Raw genomic sequence first — 23,384 nt, 5'->3', positions numbered from 1 at the left:
AAGACAACTGAACCAATATTTGAAAAATAAAGGGCATCACTCCAGAGAAAGTATGGATTCCACCTGTTAAACCAACAAGTGTAGGCAGAGGAGCAGCACTGAGTTAGGACCCCAGATGGTTCTAGTCATATAGCATACATCAAGTTACTGGAATACTAAATAAAACAGAGTAGCAAAAAATACACATAGGCATCTGGGATGACCAGCTTCTGGCTTGTTACACGACTGGCCTGGCCAGGCTGGCTAGCTGCCAGACAAAAGGGACGCCTGTAGCTTTCATGGTGGTTATACATTCTGTTGTAAATTTGCTCATGCTCAGCCTCTCTTTCCATGGGTCTTCTGCAAATTGCACTGTTTTTAACACTGAATTGACTATATTTAAAGCTTTTGTACTGGAAGGACTCCAGTGAAACTGGCTGCTTTTCATTTTAGCATCTTTCCTGAGAAATTCTGGATTTTTCACATCTTGTCTTTGTCACAGTATCAGACATACACGGAGCTGCCATACAGACATGTGCCTGCACTGGTAGCCTTCACTATCCACACACTCACAAAGATTTGCATCTGGCAAACAAGGCCAAGAGCAAAACAGAATGCATAGGAGAAAGTTACAAGACCCTTTAAAAGACAAAAGCCATTTTTTCTGTTTTCCAATGTATAATATTTACATACTCTTATTTTATTATTAGCTTCATAATGATCAACCTGTACTGTTCAAGTGTTTGGGGTTGTTGGGGGGTCTTTTTGCAAGTTTGTTATGTTTTTCAAATTCTCTGGAACTCAACAAACCTGCACACCCACACAAGTCTGTTACAAAGTTTTGTTGTCAGAGATCCACTTGCTGAAGCGAATTAGAGGCGCTGATTTCATCCCCATATCTAAGTGATTGTTGGCTGATGGCTCAGCCTGGTGTTGGGTGCTGAGAGACAGAGACAGCCCCAAGCTCAGCTGGGGTGGAGCTGGGCAGTGGCTGCCAAAGAAAGCTCGGAGCTGCAGAAAGATCTCTCCCATAGAAAATTTAGCTGGAAGAAAGGCTTGGGTACCTTGCCTAAGGTCCAGCCAAGGACTACAGTTCAGTTCAGAGCCAAGAGACAAACTCAAAGCTACAGTTGTTAGGGGCTGGAAAGTGTCTTTCCAAGTAAATTAAGGGCTGATGCCAGAAGTCACTTTGGAAGAAGGCCATCAGCCCTGCTCCTACAGCTCTGTGCTTTCTCTTTCACTCAGCCCAACACTGAAGTAAAGCATTGGCTTTACTAGAGCTCTTATCTGAGGAATAATTTGTCCCTGGATTGAGCAGCATCTCTGGTCTATGGCTTAGCTTTTTGCTAGGGCCAGGATTAGGTCTGAGAGCAAGAGCAAAACCACAGTTGGAGCAGTGCTGGAAGAAGACAGAGAGGGCTGCAAAAAGTATCTTGCCTTGGACATGGTATAACTGGGAGAAGGTTTGGGGTGCCCTGTCAGATGGACACTCTAGGATTAATCTTACAGTCAGGCCGAGAGAAACAGTCAGCACAAAGCTACAGCTGTAGGGGGACAGGAAAGTATATTCAAAGCAAACAAAGGGCTAATCTCTAAGCAATATTTAGCCCAGAGGAAGCTCTTATCTTGGGGATAGTGTGGTTTATGCCCACCAGAACTTTCTACACCTCCTTAAAATCTCCTGATTTAATAGTAATTAAAGAGGTTGCATACAACAGCGCCAGTAACATCTCAAGGAGGTAACATGTCACAACAGAGGCAACATGAAACAATGTTAAATAGGTGACAATTTGCTGGAACACAGAAGTTGTCAACTATAGGAGTTTTTTTTTAATAATGCTTAGGTGCGTTACGGAGTTCTTGTACATTGTACATGCAGTAGCCCTGAGTGAGGATTTCACTGACTGTCCCCAAGCTTATGGGCACCGGCACATGGCAACTCAGGCTGAGCACAGATAAGAGCTTATAGAAAAATATTACAAACTTTTTATAAAGTAATGGCCACTTCTGCTTCCTGTTGTATAATAAGTAGTCTCATTAGCATTATCTCACTAATGAATAACTTATCTTGTTTTCTATGACAGTGTTGTCATAAGTCTCTGTTGGATTATATGCACACAAAACCACTCATAACTTCAAATGTTCTGCTGTCAGCTAAAAACATCAGAGCTGCCACTGAAAGGAACATATTCTGCTCCAATCTGCAAAGGGCACATAGTCTTACACAGACTGAGAAGTGGCACAGTGGCATCTCATGGGTATTCATTGCATTAGCTGATACCTAGCAATAACTCATGATTCATTAGGGCCATACCCTGCACCAGTGGTGAGACAGAGGAGTATAAAAACAGCTAAAGGGCAAGGGAAATCCAGAGATCTGCCTTTCTGCCTCCCTCTTCACTGCAGAGAAAACCTCTGGCATCAGGGGCCACCCCCCAGACTTGGCTATTCTCAGTAACCCTTACAAAAAACACCTTTCGTGAACTCATACTTAATTTCTTGCCACCTCTCCTTCTGCTTCCACATACTCTAGTAAAAAGCTTCCTTGATCACCTTGATATTTGTACTATACAGATATTTGTCATCTATTTTCATCTACCTACTCAGAATTTACTCATTACTTAGGAAATAGGTCATTCCAGTTCATCTTTATAAATCTCTGTCACCTTGATGACCTTTTCTAAAACAATTTCCATTTATTGGTGATTTATTTTAGCAAAACTGTTTCTTTTATATTTCTTTTATGGTGCAATATTTTTTTTTTCTTTTATGGTGCAAATAAATGCAGGCTTATATATTGTTCCACTAATGGGGGAATTTCTGTTGCCCATTAGCAACTCACAATAAAAAACTACAGAAGAGCAAACAAGGCTGGTGGTAACTGCTCTACACAAGCTTTCTCCAACCCAATCCCCAAAATAATCAACTTCTTAATGAAAGATAGATAAGCATTTGACAACATAAAACAGCAATATGAAGGCCAAGGAGTCATCCAGCACTGTACCTTGGAAGGAGCTAATAACAGCAAAAAAAAAAATTTCCCAGCACAGTGTCAGCTCCCACCTTTATGTGGCTAGCAGACTTCCCAAGACAAGGTTCATGGCTAACCAGCTATGAGTGGCTTTTCCTTCCATGATTTTGTCCAGTCACTTTTTTAATCCATTTAAATTTTTACTATTAAAAAAAAAAAAAAAAAAAAAAAGCAAGGACTTAAAGAGTTTAACTATCCACGGGAAAAAAGTATCTATATTTTTGGCTTTGAACCAAGCACCTATTATTTTCATTTCCATCCTTAATGACTAACTCTAGTTCTTGTACTACACAATAAGCAGGTGTTCCCATTCCACTGTCTCCATGTCACTCACAAATTAACTCCTTCACTTCTACTATAAGTTAAAATAAAACTTCACAAGGTTACACAGAACAGCTTCTTACCACCACATTAATATTTAATCTATCAACGTGTTGCTAGTGAGGCAGAAAATTACAACTTTCAATTACTTATTCCTCACCTCAGTCATATCTCCTTTGGAGTTACATGGGAACAGAAACTAGCTCAGCTTTTCCAATTTATAAAGTGCCTTCACCTTTGCTTTATGTCTGCCACTTACCAGAACTAACGGAATAAAAATCCTTCCTCTGTTGAAGCCATGGTCTGTAGATACCTCTAGGTATTTCTAGGCTTTGATGGCTCAGAGGGCCAGAGGTTCGAGCCAGTCTCCCAGGAAGACTGGCCTGCAGTTCTCCAGATTCAATCTCACTGATCTTGCTGATCATTCTCATAAGCCTTTGATCTACTTTGTACTTAGCAGCTTCTTCCAGAATAATACTGCCTGTGGATCTCACTGATGCACTTTCTTCCTTGAGTTCCTGATCCTGGTTCTAACAGGACATATTTTTATTTTATTGCAACCTTGCAATAAGGTCTACAGCCTGATGGCCCATATTCAGGCCATGCTTTCAAAATAACGTCTCACATAGTTTAGTCCTGATACCGTATTTTTGAGTCTGACTTTCCCTTCGCTGTCTTTTATCATTTTTTACAGTGTCCTACAGGCATTCCTGCCAGTGCAGTAGATGAGCCATGTGGAAAAGCCTGTGCCTTCAGGACAAGACAATGCAGAGCAGTCGATCACAGTAAATACTCAGCCTGCTGACCAGCGAAAAATACAGCCTGCCATTGTGCAGAAATACTCTGGTGGAGTGTACTGTCATCCTGGACTGACCCAGCTGAAAGAAGAGGAGTAGGATGGGGCTATAGCACCCGCCTCATCAGCCAGCACCTCCAAAGATACTGGTACCATTAGGGCTAGCTGGGTGTGCAGGCTTAGCCTTCCCAGCCAGACTGGGCTTCTGTCCGCCCAACACAAACAGGCTTGTAGAAATCTACATCTGTAAAACCTCTGAGATACTCCCCTTCACTGCCATGTTTGATAGTTTCTCTTTTTTTTTACAGTTTCCATTGGTGTACGTACACTGCTGTATTTTTCAACTCCCTCAGTATCTGCTTTCTCTTAGTCTTGTTCCACCCAGTTCTTTACTCTTCTCAATCAACCTTTAAAATCAACACTTCTGAAAGCTCCGCTATAACACAGGCAAAGCCAGGCTGGCCTTGTGAGATGTGTTTATTGGGGTATAAGGTAAACTCTCCTGTTTAGGGGTAGAAGAGAATCAGTATAGCCCAGAAGAGCTGAAGGAATCAGGTTTCTATGTTGAATGACTTATTAAGCAAGACACCAAGAGGGGGAGCTGAGGCAGATTCCTCAGCTGCACATGAGAGTTCTGAGAATGCAGATTTCTGTGGAAATACATGTTTGTAACAAGATTTATGTAGCTTCAGCCCATCAGGGACAACTAGAAATCACTTCAATTTTTTAACATACTTACATTCCATCTAATACAATCTGACAGGTATTTTAACTCAAGTCTGTTGTGCTGGCCCTTGGCTTTTCAATGGGCTGATGCTTTGACTTTACTGAGTGGAGATGTTAAGTGGCCATAGAGATGCTGTGCATACACATGCAGTGTTTGTCTAGCAGAGTTACAGTGATTAGATGTGTAGAATTATGTACAGCTATTAAGCAAAACGCCTTATAAAAACTTACCTCGCCAGAAAGCTTTGCACAGAAACGGTTTGTTCACACCAAAAAAAAAAGCTTTAACTATGCTAGTAATGCTGTGTTCCCTGCATAGGGCAGATGGCAGGGATGTACCTTCTGAGAATTAGTTAGGACCACTGGAGGTGATCTTCAGAGCCAAAGTTAAGTCTGGTTGCTCAGGGTCACATTCAGCTGAGTTCTAATACCTCCAGGGATGGACATTGCAAAATCTCTGTGCTCCAGTGCTCAGTCACTCTCAAAGTGAAAAATGTTTTCCCAACTTCTAACCAGATTTTCCTTTGTTGCAATTTTCTTTGGCTGCAATATTTCCCTTGGTTCTTTCTCAGGAGTGGGAAATCAAGCTGCAGAACTGAGGTTCTCCTCACGGAGGAGAACAAGCTGTGCTCATGTGAGGCTTTTCTATACAACAGGTCAACCTATATGTGATTGTTGTGGTTTAACCCTGGCCGGCAACCCAGCACCATGCAGCCGCTTGCTCACTCCCCCTGACCCAGAGGGATGGGAAGGAGGATCAGAAAGAATGTAAAACTCAAGGGTTGAGATAAGAACAATTTAATAGGTAAAGCAAAAGCTGTGCACACTCAAGCAAAGCAAAGCAAGGAATTCATTCACCACTCCCCACGGGCAGGCAGGTGTTCGGCCATCCCCAGGGAAGCCGGGCTCAATCACACATAACGGTTACTCAGGACGACAAGTGCCATAATGCCAGATGTCCCCACTTTCCTTATTCTTCCCCCAGTTTATATACTCAGCATGACGTCACATGGTACGGAATATCCCTTTGGCTAGCTTGGGTCACCTGTCCTGGCTGTGTCCCCTCCCAATTTTCTGTGCCCCTCCAGCCCTCCGGCTGGCAGAGCCCAAGGAACTGAAAAGTCCTTGATTTAGTATAAACATCACCCAGCAACAAAACCATCAGCGTGCTATCGACATTGTTCTCACATCAGAGCCAAAGTACAGCACTGTACTAACTAGTAAGAAGAAAATTAACTCTATCCCAGCTGAAACCAGGACAGTGATACACTCAAATCAAACCTATTTTTTTCTGAAGACAGCTATGCTTGCTTTATTACAACACATTTTTCTTCTTGCCACAACAGTCAAACAAAAGAAGCCAGCCATTAAACCGAAAACGACAAGAAGCTTACTGGGCTTCCATAACATTAGGTATCTATTACACTTGACTTTTCTTGACAATCCCAAGGTGACTTGCAAAGCAACAGACAGTCTGGCCTTCTATACAACTATATATGATTTAGTCAGCCCTGAGATTCATGGAGACTGAGCTTCCATGTTTAGCACAAAAATTATGCCCAACTGCAGTAATGTTAATCACCTGGAGGTATTCCTAAAGGACCTAGTGGTCTGGAGTATGGTCTCCTGACCACCAAGCATCATGTTACTCTAAAAAACTTCCTAGTTTAGTTGAAATCATTTAGTGTAATTTCTTCTTTTAGTCCAGAATGTTCTGGGCCATCTGTCAGGAAGAGGTTAAATGTTTTATTTAGCTGCTGAAAATGCTGTTTCTGTGCTGCCAAGTCTTGTTAGGTACTTCAAGCTAGAAGGTTTGAGACTTGCTGTATTTACAAGTAGCTTGGTCAAGCTGAAGAAAACAAAGAAATGGACCCAGAAGCACCTCCAATGTTTTTCAGCAAAACAATTTATTTTTCCATTCTTCTCCTACTCTCTGGAACTGCAAGCATGGGAAGCATTGTCATCATGTACTCTTCTGGACAAATTTTGGAAACTCTCATGTGTTAACTAACTGAATTTGAAAAGCTGTCATGCCTCTGATATTCCAAGCTGGATGTTCCTCTTCTATAATCCTCTTCCTCCCGTAAGGACTTTGCAATAGAGAAGGGTTGCAACCTCTCTGATGTCCTGGTATCTGGTCTGAGACCTCCCGCATCATCCACTCCCTTGCTGCTCACAAGTTTCCAATCAGCACAGAGGAATCCTCAACAAATTAGATCCTTATTACCCATTTTCTTTTTGCTGTTGAAATCTGAGGGTTCAGTCTATGGTCTCTTAAGCCTGGAATATTTGTAGGGCTACATCTCCAGTTAGTGAAGGCCTCTCAAAACTTTTTCTGCCTCCAAGTCTTCCCCTTCTTCTTCAAACACCGTAAGTTCTGGTCACATGTATCAAATGAGCTAGCAAAAGGCATTTTTACAGCTTCCACACCTTCACCCCAGTCTCATCCTAAGCAGATAATAAGCCTCATTAGGCAGAGAATAGTTTATCTTAAGCTCCATCCATCATTCCTTCTGAGGCTGTGCAGCAGCTGGCTCCCCTGTGCTAGAAACAAAGCCAGTTGTTCCAGGGAGCAATCCTCATCCCCACCGCTTTTTACTGACTCTGAGGCTTCCCCTGTTTTTTCTGTCTCCAGTAAAAGCTTCTGTCCACTACTTTCTGGTAATTACAGGCCACTAAGATGAAATGCACGTTAAAAACACAAATGAAAAGTGCTCCTTCAGGCAAAGCTTGCTTTACCATGAACTTGCATTCCAGGAACACCCAACCACATCTCAGTTTTGGAGCCAGAAAGTACCCAGAACTTGTAAAGCCAGAATCCCTGTGCGTTACATTCCTCCTACTCATCTGCCAGGGCGGGAACCAGGCAAGATCCCCGGAATACAAGAATATTCCTCATATTTATAACATGAATACTCTCGCTACCTGTACAAGCGTTCTTCAAACACTGTATTTCCTTCCTGTGGTAACTGATTTCAGCTTCTTTATCAGCCGTCTCACCTGCACACATCCACGAGGTCTCACAGACTTATATGTGGAATGATATCTGCTGTATCAGTGTGCTGACCTCGGAAATCTGCAACATCCCTTCTAATCCTGTCCCTGCAACTACGCACACATTTGTAAATATAGACTCAAGAACTTGTCTCATTAACCTCTGCAGACAAAGTATCTTTCCATTTTTCCCCTTTTCATGCAGCAATGAGTCACATGAGGTTTTTTGCCAGTGATATCACAGACGTTTGTGCTGCAATGGAGAAACAGCATCTAAGTCTCCTTCAGAGACTCCATTCAAGTACTGTCTTTGCTAACATAGTAATGCCACATGCGAACTCATTAAAACCCTTAATGTCTTTATCTGAAGGCAGTTCATTTATCAAATACCCCGTATCGTTTCCCTGTTTTTAATCACCCTTTATCACTGTTTTTATATTTGTCTTGGTGCAGGTTTTATCAGCGCTATCTTATGCGTATTTCCAGAACACACATGAAAATGTTGAATTGTTCCTGTGCAGAACTGCTTCCTGTAGAAACTCACTAGGAATTTACAGTACGAAAAGAGCTGTGTTAAAAGCTTCCTATTCAGCAATAAGTACTTCAACACATGCTTCTTGGTGCTACAGAAATGTTAAACACAGCCATTCAACTTACTGTTGCATGGTACTGATGAAAAATAAAATACGCTACCTCTATGCAGCTCCTTCTATTAGCCAACCATGCCACCTTCCCCAAATTATCAAATTTCTCTGCTAATTTACGTGCCATAAAACTATCCTTTAATTACCTCTGGTTTTGAGGATTTTACCTGGAGCTAATGTCTAATGTCATGCTAACTGCTCAATAGTGCCCCAAGATGTCATGTTTACTTTTTTCATCTTACTGGTGGAACTTAGAGAAACTTAAAGAGAAATGTACATTCCCTTGGGAAAGATGGTCTGCAAAGCAGGTCCTGTTTGCTCTAGAAGTCAGTAAAATAAGAGGTGAAGTATGTTTCATCTTCAGATGTAGGAAGCACCACAAATTTGAACCTGCCTGCTCAGCAGGCTGCCCTTTTATGGATGGAAATGCCAAGATGCCAGTATTTTGTAGCCATCCTAATTAAAATTTTATTTCATGCATCCCTGTTCATTTCTGAAACAACTTGAGGTTGAAAAGGGCTGCCTGTTCTCACTACTGTGCTAACAATTTCATACTCTTAAAAAGCAGGACTTGATCACACTGAAAAGTTCTAGCTGTGAGCGGGAAGCAACACGTGTGTGGATGGGGGTGCAATTTAGACCACTTCAGATCCAGCTGCTGAAAAATGCTGTGTCAATAGTACATTAAGTCCAGCTACCGCTACTACCACTACACTAAAAATTTCACAGCTCACTTAAGTCGTTGAATCCTAGCTCTGCAAAAAACCTTTGTCTAGATCTATGCCCATCAACAGCAGAGTGCCGAGCTCTAGTACCCTCCTGCAGCGTGCAATCAATAGAAGGAGAAAAAAACAACCAGCTTTTTGAATCCATTTCTGAAGCTTTTGAATTGGAATGATTTTTCATGGGAAATCATGCTGCTGGACGCAAACTTTCCAAGTCTCTGTTGGATGAAAGCAGGTTATCCAGGTTTTAACTGCTTGTATGAGCATGCACCAGCCCTCCCCTGCCCCTACTTTTATTTCCTCGGCCACTTTTATTTCCTCGGCCTACAGCACATGCAGCTGGGCTACTTCCTACTTTTACATGCAAGCTCGTGACTTGCAAACCATTTCTCTTCCAACTTAGATGCCTGCCTTGCTCTTCACTGCGACACCATTTCGATTGTCAAGTCCTTGAGGCTTATGTTTGCATTTAGAGGTGGTACAAGTGAAGCTCGGCCTGAACACTGGCGCGCCTGCCTTCTCCTTGAAGGCCTGCGTGTGTTCCAGCCCAGCCCAGAGTCCTGGCCCCCCAGGCCCCATCCAGCGCTGCGAGGCGGGAAGCGGCTGACGGCGCTCTGGCTGTAGCAGGATACCGGGAAGCTGCCAGAAGCAGGCTGGGACCACTTATCCCCGCGGCACCCTGCTGACAGCGCTCCCCAACGCCCCCGGCTGCCACCTCCCTGCTTTCGGCGGCCGCCCAGGCCCAGGCCCAGCCCAAGCGCGGCCCGGCCCCACCGCCCACCTTCACCTCCTGCCCCGCCCCTCAGAGCCTCCTCCGGCCACCCGCGCCCCGCAGCGACTGACGCGGCTGCTTCCCATTGGCTGCGCTAGTGCGCCTGCGCCAGCTCCGCCAATGGGCGGCGGCCACGGCGGGGAACGCGCGGCGCGTGGGCGGTGGGGCGGGGTGGGCAGGCTCCATCGGCGGCGGCTGCGGGAGCTGGAGGCAGCCATGGGGGTGTGCGCAGCCGGCCGGCTCTGGTGGGGTAGGAGCCGTAGGGGCGCTGAGGGGGCGGGTGGGCCGGCCGCGCCGCGGGGGCGGTGGGCCGGCAGGCCCGCAAGCAGAGGGAGCGGCGGGCCGCGGCTTCCCTCCTCCTGGGCCTGTCGGACCCCGCCGCGGGTGTGGGCCCGTCGCGGCAGGAGGGCGCCGGGGACGGGCTTGGAGCCGCCGTGCGCCCGTCTCCCGCTCGGGGAGCAGCGAGGGCCCTGGGCTGTGCGGGCCGCTCTCGGCGGGGCGGGAGACTCGTGGAGCGGGGGCAGCGCCCGCGGTGGCCGCGCCCGCGGTAGCGTCCGGGTCCTTGCCGGCCCGAGCCGCTGTGCCGCCCGCGGGGGAGCGGGGGACGCTCGGTGGGTTACCGGGTCGCGGGCAGATGGCCTGAAGATACCAGTAACAACACCAAAAAACTCAGGACGGTGCTTATCTTTCCTTAACCGCTTTGATTTCCAGCAGGCGGTGAAGTTCCGCTTGCCTGGCTGCCCTCGCCTGCGATCCAGTGCTATAAGGGCAGTAAGAAAGTAATAACTGAGGATTAAAAGGGGAGCCCGTGGGGAACGGTACTTCCTCTTCCCCTCCCCCTGCTGCTGGGTCTTCCGTGCCGAATAACTGGGTAAACCTCTTGGGTGGTGCCCCTCGGACCCCTTTATGGCAGTACCGAGGGTGCTGGTCGCGCTGCACAGGGCCGAGGGGCTCTCACCCAGTGCACGTGTGTGGCGGGTGAACTTCTGTACGCCCAGCTCTGCTGCAGCAGGGGTGCGTGGGCTAAGGAGGAGGTTCACAGAATCATCATCATCGTCCCATAGCAAAAGCTCTTTCCCCAGGTCTTCAGTTACAACTTGTTTTTTCGATGAGGGCTAGTAATACCAGTGTGGAGTTGCCTTAGTTGGTTTAACAATGCCTTTGTCTAAGTAACATGCTTACATCAGAAAATGACTTCTGAAATCAAGTTTATCTGAGATTTTTCCTTTTTGCCTCAATATCAAGGATGGATCTGCATCTTCCCGGCTTAGATGCTTGTAGGAAATGGACCTTTTTGTATGATGAATTAAACCTTGAATATTTCACTATATGAAGGAATGCCGCCAGTTCATGAGTCATAGTCTTGGGGGGGGGGGGAAAGCAGTGATACGTGACTAGGTGGATTTAACCATGTTTTTTCGTATGTGAGTTCTCTTTAGCAGGTGTTTTTGCATAAGCTAGAACTTCTCTATTTGAAGTGGCAGAAATGGCTGAGTGAACTCTTCAGCTTCTGAATGTATTCTGCCAGAGATATCCTTAGGTTATGCCAAAATATGCTGATTTCAACTTAATGGTCTCATTCTGTCTAGACAAGGCTTTTTTCTCTTGACTGTAAGGGTCAAGTAGCTTTTTCTATCCTTATTTTCTTACTCTGCCCCAGCAGCAGCTGCTACTGTAGGTCACTGTAACATGCTGTGACAGCTACGGATGGCCTTGGAAGTCAGTTGATCAGTGTGGATGAAGTGCTGTTTGCGTGTGGGCATACTGAAGGGAGAGTCGCTCTAAGGTGTAAATCTGGTGTTGGAAACCCCAGATTCTGGTGGTGATAACCCCAAAAGAAAAGGGTTGGGTCCTAGGGTTATAGGAAGCCATTAGGAGGGGGAGTGGTGCAACAGATAGGGCGCTGTGTTGCAGCTTGGCAACTCAGTCCTGATCTCTGGTTGAATAACCTGGAAGACATTTCTGTCAGCTGCTCTCGTCTGCAGAATAGGTATAATGAAACTGGCTTTTCTTGAGTGGGACTGATAAAGTGTAGGTGATGCTGTGCAGTCTGTGTACCGTGTGCTGTGGCGTTTCTGCATCACTGAACTGTATCTTCCCGTCGCATTCAGTCTTGAGAATGTGCAGCTTCCTATGCAAGTTATAAATTAGTGACAGCAAAGCTGGTTTTTGCCTAATTGTGACTTCAGTGTCTGAGCTCTTATTCCTACCCCCCCACCCCCCCCACCCCCTGTCTTTGGTGGATTAAGAAGAGTCTCTTGCTATGTGATTTTTGTTAGAGACGCTTGTCATCTTTCATCAAGTTATCCCTCAGTCTCTGATGAGGTAGAAGGAAGGGTTCTGAGGTTTTATGTGCAGAGTCTCGGGCAATAGTAAAATCCAGAAGCATGAAGTCTGTCTTAAGAGAAAGCAATATCCTTGCAGCTTTTTAAATTTTTTTTTAGCTTTCTATGAGTGCTTGAGTTGTTAACCAGAGAGATTTAGCTATTGTTCTTCAGTCTGTTGCTGGAGAGATAAATCAATGGTAGACAAAGATCTTCATGAGTGAGAACGAAGGAGCTCCTTATACTACCAGTGTGTCAAGTGCTGGTACTAAAATCCGTGTGACTGTACGAAGATTAGTTGGGGTGGTCCTGCATTATGTGCTTCTGTGAAAGATGTGTTTGAGCTCCTGCTGTGCAAGAGCTGTGAGCAGCTAACTTAGGAGTTTTTGTGAGAAGGACCTGAAATAAAATGTGGCTGATTGTGTAGAAGTTCTGTTGGTCTGGTACCACTAGTAGTTAGGGTAAGGAGCTTTGACAAAATCCTCTCTGGAGGGCCACAGTAGGAGTGGCATAACTCCTAGCTTTAGGCATAGAGAATATATTGCGTGATCCTGTGGAATCATGGTTTAAGTGAGGAGGGAAATTTTATATCTTGCTGTAATTTCCCTCTTTTTTTCCGGTCAAATGGAAATGCCTCCCACCAGTTGCAGGGAGTGGGGAGATGGTTTAGCTATGGCAACAGGAAAATCATAAATGTTCTGCAGGAATGCTGATTTCTTTACTTTTTGTTCTAGGCATAGTGAGCTGCACGTTATTCCTGGCAGTTAATGGTTTATATTCGGCCAGTGATGATGTGATAGAGCTAACACCAACTAACTTCAACAAAGAGGTCATTCAGAGTGAGAGTCTGTGGCTTGTGGAGTTCTACGCCCCATGGTAAGAATTACAGCTGCCTACTTGCTGCTTCTTGTCATGAAAGAGCAGCGTAGGAATCTGATGTTCAGGTTTCATTCAGTTGTTGGCAGTACAGTTCTGGTTTGATAGCCTCATGACTAGCAATATAGCTGTGGTTGGGATTCCTATTTTAAATATTCTCATGAGGGAAAAAGGCAGGAACTGGTTTCAAGTTGGCAAATAAGGTCTAATAACAAAACCTTATATGCTATTTTACTACTTCAGTTTTTCCCCTGAAACTAGTATTAAAAATGACTGATTGAAGTGCAGTAGTAAAGTGAGAAGTCCCCTCACGTCTGTCTTAACTTGATTCTGAAGTGAAAGCACAAATCTAAATTCACACTTAGTATTTCCAATTTCCATTGAAAAATAATGGCTTTGTGAATCTTAATATAGCACCTCTGTCTCCCCTTCTGCTCACATGCAGAGCATGGAGTGTCTTCCATGTAAATTCTTGTGATGTATATTCCATCTTTGCACAAATTCTCAATGCTATTGCTGTCCAAAGCTCCGCATTCTGGAGAAAGAGGCCTTTCATTGCAACAGCCTAGCTGGGTCCGAACTGAGACGTTTAGGGGAAAGGATGCTGTGCTGCTTCTAGAGTTTTTGCAGCTTTATGGGGAATGGAAAGCTTTATTGAATAATGGCAATAGTGTGGAACAGGTGTAAGTAAATTGGCAGATTCTTTCCCTACAGACCTGTGATGGTACACTAGTTGCCAGTCGGCTGTTGCTTTTCTCGCCCAGGCACCTCTAGGAAATCTTGTGCCACGAACTCTCGCTAATTAAGAAACCTCTAGAATATTTTTTTTCAGGCCTCATCACAGGCCCATTTTAGTTCACAACAGGCAGACTAGTATGTGAATCTGGATTTTGGTGCTCGTTTGCTTCTGTGTTGGGGAAGCCAGGCAGTTTTTGAGATATGGGCATATGCGTATGCATTTGCATAATACTTGTGGGGGTTTTTCATCACTCATGTGATTGTGATGATCATGAAAGATGTGAAGAGGCTATGCCACAACATCCCCTCTTCATGAGTAGGTCTTAAGTCTCCTACAGCTTGCTGTGAGTTGACTGTTTTGTAATTGCAGACCCAAAAAGATCAGTGTTATTTGTGAAATAGTTCTCAGATTTGAATGACAGTTAATGGTTTGGTGGTTTTTCCTTTTTTCTTTCTAAAAGGTGTGGTCATTGTCAGAGACTAACCCCTGAGTGGAAGAAAGCAGCAACAGCATTAAAAGTAAGTTCAGTCTTTCAAATGTGCTTGTGGCAGTAGATGGAGGAGTTTGGCTGTTTGTCATCTGGCTTGGGAACATGAAGGTGGCATTTGGTCTCCAAAACTGTGTCGATTATATTTGTTCAGCCAGTCAAAGGCATTTAAAAAGTCAGGATTTTGTGTTTGTGTTGGTTTTTTTAAAGAAGCCTTTGAATTGTAGAGGAAGCAAATCAGTTCTGTCCCTGTGAATTCCAACTACTGTTTTCCAGGGCTGCTTTTAACAGCACCAGATGATGCTACAATCCAGCCATCCCCCAAAATAGCATGTTCCACTTTTCTTCCTTGCTGTCCTGTTACCTGCCTCTGAAGTACAGGAACAGCAGGAACTGAATATTTGAAAACAGTTCTGTAAGCTGTTCATGATTAACATTTCTTTAATTACAGAAAACTTGGTCATGTGGCGATTTGCTGAACTATGTAAATGTATTCCCCTTTAAAAAAAAAAACCAAACTAAAACCCCAAATGAACTTTAGTTTGTCAGGGTGAAGAAAGATATGCTGGTCTGTAGTTCAGTGCTTCTGGGGGGATAACGCCTCTTGTGGTGACTTTTCTTACTCTTCTAATAACTCACTTTAGAATGCACAGAGTATAAAATGTATTAAAACACTGTAGAAGTCTTATCTTGGTTCTTGTTTTTATTTCCACAGGGTGTAGTGAAAGTAGGTGCAGTAGATGCAGATAAACATCAATCCTTGGGTGGACAGTATGGAGTCAGAGGGTTTCCAACCATCAAGATATTTGGAGCCAACAAAAACAAAGCAGAGGATTATCAGGGTAAGCGTGATGCCCTTTCACATGTTGCATGCCTGAAAACTTGCCTGAATACAGTAATTATGGTGGCTGTTATGCTGTCTTGTGTGGTGTTTCTGTCTAGTGCTTGTAGTAACTGAGACACAGATGGGTGGGACTGGTCTGACCAAATGTTGTGTCTTAGCATGGGCTAACAGTCCTATCTGCAGTCTGTACTGGGTGGAGGTTAATAGGCAGTTCCAAATTATTCCTCTCTTCTTATTACTGGGAGCTTACCACAGCCACCACCATTGAATAAGGTGGGTAGTTAAAAAGTGAAGTCAGTCCTGCTGCTCATGTTTTAAGTCAGTGATGTTCTGCCACTAGTACCATATCACTCATAGCTTAGTTCTGCTTTTTCTGAAGAATCCTTAGGATGAGGGAGTATTAAGTTTGTAATTAGGTCAGGGGCCTACCTTAAACTGTCCTTTTGATGCTTTAATAACTCATTTTGCTATGTTGCAGGTGGCAGGACAAGTGATGCTATTGTTGATGCTGCTTTAAGTGCTGTTCGGTCCCTGGTGAAAGAGCGTCTTAGTGGCAGGAGTGGAGGATATAGTTCTGGCAAACAGGTATTTGAGTGAACGTGTGTGTTTTCAACTGGAGACTGTCTTGTACAGGAGATCAGAGCTTGTGTTCCTGACTTGGGTCACAGAATAGTTGAAGTTGGAAGGGACTTCTGGAGGTTGTCTAGTCCAGACCCCCTACTGGCTGCAGGATCAACTAGAGCAGATTGCTCAGGGCTGTGTCCCATCAAGTTGTGAGTAACTGCAAAGACTGAGACTCCACATGGACTGTACTCTTAGGGCAACCTGTTCTGGTGTTTGACTACCCTCACAGTAGAAAAGATTTCTCTTACTTTTCAGTTGAAATACAAGAATTTAATTTATGTCCTCTTTGTCCTGTCACTGGGTGTTGCAGAGAAGAGTCTGCCTTTGTTTTTTTGTCACCTCCACCCAGGTATTCATATACATGAATAGGATCCATGCTAAGCCTTCTTTTTCCAGCTGAGCAATTTTAATTTTCTCAACATACATGTCAGATGCTCAGAGCCCTTAATCAGCTTTGACCCTTGGCTGGACTTTCGCCAGTGTTTGCATGTCTCTTATACTGGGGAGTGCCAGCACTCCAGGTGTTTCACGGTGCTGAGCAGAGGGGAAAGATCACCTCCTCAGACCTGCTGGCAACTCTGCCTAGTGCAGCTCAGGAGGCTGTTGGCTGCCTTTGCCACAGGGGTGCATTGCTGGCTCATGTCCAACTTGTCCACCAGGTCCCCCAAGGTTCCCTCTGTAAAGCTGCTTTCTGGCTAGTCGGTCCTCAGCATGTACTAGTACATGGGGTTTTTATTCCCCAGGTGCGTGTCCCTTTGAACTCTGAGGTCCCCGTTAGCCCCGTTCTCCAGCTGGTTGAAGTACCGTTTGCCTAGTCTAAGGTAGATGGATGAAGGGTTTTTTTAATTTGGTAGTGTTCTTCTGAAGTTGGCTTGCTGAATTTCTCCCTGAAGTTAAATAGAGAAGCTTCTAGCTCCTACTGCTGTTTCTAAATAAGGGAGCAAGTACTCTGACGTCCTCAGGTTGGCCAGATGGAAGATCTGCGTGGACAGTACCCTGTAGTGTGTATTGCACTCGCATGTTTGTTTTGCCTGGAAACCAGGGCACAGTAGATTTTGAGGGTTGGAGAGCACTTTGTTCTTGGATAGATAGAGCATGAAGAACTGGGGAAGTGTTCCTGTATCTTCTTGTTTGTCAGTTTGACCTGATTTCCCTTTAAGAGAAGGTTTACTTGCTGTTTTCTGAAAGTGCTGTGGGAGTAGACTGTGTGTATTGTCAGTTCTGAAATGGAAAAGTTGTATGACCTAATACTGCCTGGTTTGTATCTTATTCAAATAAAAGCCATTTGGTATGACGTGACACACAAGCGAGCTTATTTTTGGTTACTTATGTGAGGGTCTGTTTGTTTCTTGCAGAGCCGAGAGAGTGGAGGTGGAGATAAGAAGGATGTGATTGAGTTGACTGATGACAGCTTTGATAAGAACGTCATAAATAGCGATGATGTGTGGATGGTGGAGTTTTATGCCCCGTGGTGTGGGCACTGCAAAAAGTAAATGAGGCTTTTCTTTGACAGTTCAGTTCCCATTAATGCTTGTGCTTGTGCAATAGCCTTAATCCCCTGAAAGACACCTTGCATCTCTGGTATATCAGAAGTGGGGTTTTCAAAAATACATGGGCTTCTCCTGCTCGGGGCACCTTGGTGCTGCTCTGGCTGCATTCTTCCTTACTAAAATTCCTAGTTACCAATGGAAATAAGAACCAGAAGTTACATTAACCTTTTCATTCCTTCAGATGGAGGTTTTCAGTCTCATTTGGAATAACCCTCCCAGCTGTCATTCTTTACAGAGATTTTATTTTTTTCCTGAGTGGAGTATGCTACATAATGTTGGCATGTGTTATGCACTTGCTAGCTCGGAGAGAGCTCAGAGTGCTCATACTCTTTGTTTTTTTCAGTCTGGAGCCAGAATGGGCAGCTGCTGCCACTGAGGTGAAGGAACAAACAAAGGGAAAAGTAAAGCTGGCTGCAGTAGATGCAACAGTCAATCAGATGCTGGCAAGCCGATACGGGGTGAGTGTGCTCTGCAGTGGTTACAGTTTCCCTTCCATCTCTAGTAAGTCATATTTCCCTTTAATTACTGAACTGTTCCTTAATGTAGTACCACTTAACATTACTTTTAGCATGAAACACTTACGTGACACATACCATTTTTCCACAAATCGATCATTCCTGAATGTTAGTAACAATATAAATGGTAAGAGAAAAGAAATAAATCTGGATATTGCTGATTAAAAAGGCTGTTTATTTCATAAGATCTTGTATGGCTTTATCATCTGAAGTGAGAGGTCTCTCCTTTCAGACTGCTGGTATGCTGGCTGGGGATCTGCAGAACCCACGCATACCTGTACATCTGGGAGCCAGTTATTTGGGATCGTTCCAACAATATTAGCTGCTCAGGTCAGCTATGCTGCGTACCCAAAGTGAACAGATACTCTGTAATACAGTAAGGGAGCTGAAGGTGTGCTGACCACCCCTACACACACCCCAAATTGGGAAACTAATGTCTAATAAATACAAAGTACGAAGATAGTCCTTCTGGTACTTAAACCTGCAGTGTTTGGTGGACCTAAACAGAGATGAGACCATGGCTGATTCATCAGGCCTGAAACTTGAAACAGTGTTTCAGCATGGTTAACCTTGTTTTGAATTGTTTGCACAAGTTCGAAGCTACAAAATGTTCAAGTTATGTCATAAGGCTATGTGAGTCTTCACGTAGATGTTAAATGTCTTCCCTCTCTTTCAATCTAGAACATGTCAGAGTAGCAGATAACTTCTGTCATAAATATTCAGATTTATTTGAGCTGATGACTTAAAATTGCCTTGCAGATTCGTGGATTTCCTACCATTAAAATCTTCCAGAAAGGAGAAGACCCTGTTGATTATGATGGTGGAAGAACTAGATCTGATATCATTGCTCGTGCTCTGGATCTGTTTTCTGATAATGCACCACCACCTGAGCTCCTGGAGGTACCTCTACATCATTCTCTCAAACTGCTTTTCTTTCCATCATGTCCTTTGAAGCAGTTTTTACAGGACTGTTAACTGTAAATAAAACAGCCTAGGTGTGGTGCTTGTGCACTGTTTTACAGCAGGAAGTCAAGGATGACAAGTCTGATCATTCAGCTTTCTGTTGTCGAACTTTTACTGTGAATTTGTGATTATCAATTCTGATCATCTTTCAGTCACAGTGAAGGCACTGACAGGATGGTACGGTACCAGGGATTCTCTCTTGAGGAATAAGTGAAAAAGTAGGATTCTGTGCCCCATCCTTTTTTCTTACAAGAGGGCAGGGTGTTGTCATTTGAAGCCGTCATTGGGAGGTGCATGATGACTAGTCTTGCTCGTGGTCCAAAAATTGCACCTTCTGTATGATGACTTCGAGTCTCAGGTTGATGTTGGTAGGTTTAAAATGGTGATCAGTTGTCCACAAAGTGGGGTGCATGCAAGACATCCCACTGAGGTGCAGGAGGAAGAAAATGTTTGCCTATTAATGAACTTACAGATATTTTAACATGGTGTTTATTTCATATTTGTCATAATTTTAAAATTTCTTCTGTATTCTTTATAATGTACATAATGTTAGTACAGTAGTACTTGTATACAACTGATATATTGGGGCTGCCTGCTTTGAAATTTTTTTTACTGGCAGGGGTACACAAATTTTGCAGATGACTGATGTTAATAAATAGGTTGATCATTTTTTAAGGTAGATAACACAAAACTTACTGATCTATTAATGGTGATGAAGTGTCCTGATCTTCAGCAAATGCTACACTGTGCTGGCTGACCTTAGGCTAGCAGTGCCGTGAATGAAACCTACAGGCACATGCATAGGTCTGTGTGCGATTTCTAGCCCTGGTCCACAGATGGTGTGATTTTGAGCAAGAAATGGCATCTTACTGTGCTCTCTCTAAGCCGTATTTGGTACTGCTTGCTTACTTGTTGCTGCAAGTCTTAACAGAAGATGTTGTGAACTCTCTAATTAGTTTTGTGTTTTGAGGGGGGACGAGTGAAGTAGGAGAGGCTTGTAAGCTTCTGTGTCAAATTGCTTCAGCACTTGCTGCCTTCTAGGATGAAGTTGATAGGCTGTTGGAGGGAACTGCAGTCATAGCTGGTTAACCAGGTCTTAGTCTCATTGACTTTCTGCTACTTTCTTCTAGATAATTAGTGAAGATGTTCTGAAGAGTACCTGTGATGCTCATCAGCTCTGCATCATTTCTGTTCTGCCTCATATTCTTGACACAGGTAGACATGCAAGCCAGCAGACAGACTTCTATATGAATTTGTCACTTAGAGCATGTAGTTCTGTGTTTTAACTTGTCCAATTGTCTAACAAACAGGAGCTTCGGGGAGGAATTCTTACCTGGATGTCATGTTAAAAATGGCTGAAAAATACAAAAAGAAGATGTGGGGGTAAGTGTCATTGCAGACTGGTTGTCTTAGGAAAGATGTGAGCATATTTAGAGGTAACAGGATGGAATTTGTATGATAACGATTTAACTGCAGCTAAGAGCTGTTCCTTGCTCAGGTTAGTGTATCTTGGTATTTCACTAACTGTGCTGTGGGAGGGGGTGCTGTGGTTTTATAGTAAACTGTTGATTTGTTTTCTTTTCATCCACCTTTCAAATCCTTCATTTACAAGTGATAACTAAGCATTCATGAGGTCAGATTAACAGTCTTTTGTCCTGAATGCTAAAATATTTTAAGGCAGTGTTTATCCAGTTTTTTTAGAGCCTTGCTGGTAGGTGGGTCTGCCATTATGACTGAATTCTCAGGGGGCGGGGGGGGGAACCTAAAGTGCAGTTTATTAACAAGTTTCATGCTGTCAAAGAAGCAGGCCAGCAGGCTTTGCCTCTTCTCCCCCTCCACTCAAGTACTGAGGTTAGGATCTCTGGGAAGTAAAAGTTGTTCTGACACACTGCTGTGAAAAGGGGTCAAAATGGCATGAAAGCCTGCCGGGGGTGGGGGTGGGGGGGAACTATGAGTCTGGCTGATTCCAGAGGTTCCTCAGGGGACTTTCTAAGCATTAGAGGAACTGAGACCTGACCAATGAGGAACAAATACCGAGTGAAATACAGGTCTTGCAGTCTTAGGCCAGAAATCCTCTACAGTGGGATTTGGGCAGTACTTTGTCATGTTCAGTTCTGTGACTTTAAGCAAGGTTTAAAATGGCTGATACAGGCATAAGTGTAGCAATTTGTTCAGATTGGTAACTTCTTCCCCTGGACTCTCTTCCATGGCTGTTCTTCTGATCCAGCTTTCAGTGGCTGTGGGGCTGGCCTAGAGGTGCTGTTGAGGGAGGGGCTTTCTTCTGTTGAATCGTTCAAGATTGAGACTCTGCTGCTATTCCCTGCTGGCTTCAGTAAAATGTTGACACAGTCAAGGGCAGTTCAGAGCCCAGCTTGACCTCTGCAGAATTGCAGGGTATGTGTGACTTCAAATGATTGTAGTGTGTATCCTAATTATGCATTTTCTATTTTGTCTTTTCCTCAAGGTGGCTGTGGGCAGAAGCAGGTGCTCAGTCAGATCTTGAGAGCTCTTTAGGGATTGGAGGCTTTGGCTATCCAGCAATGGCAGCTGTTAATGCTCGGAAGATGAAATTTGCCCTTCTGAAAGGATCATTCAGCGAGCAAGGGATTAATGAGTTTCTCAGGTATGAAATTTAAGTGACTTAAACCTTTCTGTAACAGGGGCTGTGAGCTCTCTCGACCAAAATCAGGCTCCCCTGGAGCAGGCAAAACTTGCACAGGTAAGAGAACTAAGATGACAAGCATTCACTGGAGTAATGGAATGATTTCAGTGGGAATTGCAACCAGTAAAGCAGCTGCTGCTTTTTTATGGTGGACAGAATTAAAAAGTTGGCCGTTTAGACTTAACATGGTAGTTTCAGCACAACTCTTTTAAAACCGCTTTGAAACAGAAGTAGTTTTGATCTTGAAAAATTCTGGTTCTGGTAGCCCAAGAAATTAATGGGACTTGGTAATCAATACTAAATTCAAATGGTGCATTCTAATTAGTAATTGGAAAGTTCCCAGTTTGGGAATCTTAAGTGGGTGCTGCTTAAGGTTCTTGAGGTTCTGTATGTTGCTGTTCATTTTTCTGGTTTGGTCTGATTCTGCCTTCCCCATTCCATGGCATCTGAAACTAAGTGGAGGAAGCTGAAGCAATCAATCTAAGCTACTGACTTCTTAGCTCAGGTTCCCTGAAACTGCCTCTCATGTAGTTGGGCAAGAGCCAGTGCTGAGAAGAACTGAGTGGTGAAAGGCAACAAAGAGGAGGAGAGAAGGCAGCAACAACACTGAAACAGTAGCAAAGCTTAACTGTTACATAAGCATGGTCAAAGTGAAGTGGGAATTCTGTTTCTATAGGTAAAACACTAAACTGCGTAAGCTACGTGAGAGCCTCTGAGAGCTTACATTAGCAGCTATTTCCATGTCCTTGCTTGGAGAATACAGGCAGTCAGAATTGCAAGTCTTTCCCCACCTTGCCATAAGAAGCACATTAACTGAACCTTGTTCCAGCTGGACTAGTGGAACAGTACTACATTCTCTTAACCTGTGTAAGTGACCAGGCTTTCTTCTTAATGTCAAAAAGGGAACGTTCTTAGAGGATCAAGTAAAAATTAGGATTTGGGTGCAAGAAGAGTAATACCAAACAGTCTGTATTAACGCATGTGAAAGAAATGTCTGCCCCTCGTGTGGCAAATTCTCAGTCTATAAAATCCATCTTGGTGAAGCCTCTCCTGGTGAGTGTGGATGGTGCTTCCAGGATACAACAGCTGACTTAACCAATTACTTAATGCAATATAAGCTGTTATGTATTGTCTTACTGCAGAGCAATACTTGTTACAATAATCTCTTGACACTTCGGCTCAGCTGTACTGCCTAGAGAAAGCAATACAATCACAGTTGGTGTAGCTGTTAACTCATCTTGCTGTGTGCAGCTTTTGTAATCTAATAGGCAGTCTCAACAGTGTTGACAAAAAGTAAGGAAATAGGCAGGGAGAATAGCATAGGAGCTGTATATTCCACCCAGGGAGGAATGCTTATTCAGTCTTGTCTCTGAAAGAATGCAAAGGGATTAGCTCTTCAGGATTTTGCTCTTTGAGCAAACCAGCAGAAGCTGGTTACCTTATACCCATTGTAACCCATGGAGGCTTAGTCTCCACTAAAAAAAAAGATTACTACTGATTTCAAGTACCAGTTACAGGTGACTTTCAAAGGTAGGACTATAGACTCCTGGAGTTGCCTTAAGTGATAAACAGCATACTGTTAAAGGCCTGTCTTTGTCCATGGTTGTTAATGCTGCTGAAATACGGAAGTGTAGCTCGCTCACTTGTTCTCCTTGGATCTAATTGTAAATTAGTAATGCTGCTTTAAGGGCTTTATCACTTTCTGCTTCTCAATTTGAAAAGCTTTTGTTTCCAGACAGTTTAGATTTGTTTCAAGTGATGAAGATCTCAAAGTTGACTTGCTTTTTTCTGAAGCAGGCACTGTTCCAGGTG

At 43.9% G+C, this 23,384-nt stretch overlaps 1 protein-coding gene across 1 annotated transcript in view; it reads left to right on the top strand.

Annotated features, from left to right (window-relative positions):
* Window positions 1-10,093: 10,093 nt before the first annotated feature.
* Window positions 10,094-23,384, top strand: part of PDIA6 (protein disulfide isomerase family A member 6) — a 14,622-nt gene continuing 1,331 nt past the window's right edge. Inside the window, exons 1-11 of the mRNA XM_080387897.1 lie at window positions 10,094-10,238; window positions 13,047-13,188; window positions 14,388-14,445; window positions 15,130-15,256; window positions 15,737-15,843; window positions 17,238-17,371; window positions 17,776-17,890; window positions 18,707-18,847; window positions 20,041-20,125; window positions 20,221-20,293; window positions 21,375-21,533. Coding sequence (XP_080244023.1) covers window positions 10,109-10,238; window positions 13,047-13,188; window positions 14,388-14,445; window positions 15,130-15,256; window positions 15,737-15,843; window positions 17,238-17,371; window positions 17,776-17,890; window positions 18,707-18,847; window positions 20,041-20,125; window positions 20,221-20,293; window positions 21,375-21,533 — 1,271 coding nt within the window. The 5' untranslated portion in view covers window positions 10,094-10,108. The remainder of the gene's footprint in view (window positions 10,239-13,046; window positions 13,189-14,387; window positions 14,446-15,129; window positions 15,257-15,736; window positions 15,844-17,237; window positions 17,372-17,775; window positions 17,891-18,706; window positions 18,848-20,040; window positions 20,126-20,220; window positions 20,294-21,374; window positions 21,534-23,384) is intronic.

This window comes from Falco punctatus, assembly GCF_963210335.1.
Source record: "Falco punctatus genome assembly, chromosome: 5".
NCBI lineage: Eukaryota > Metazoa > Chordata > Aves > Falconiformes > Falconidae > Falco > Falco punctatus.
The sequence above is the reverse complement of the archived record's forward strand: the minus strand, read 5'-3'. Positions and strand labels throughout refer to the sequence as shown.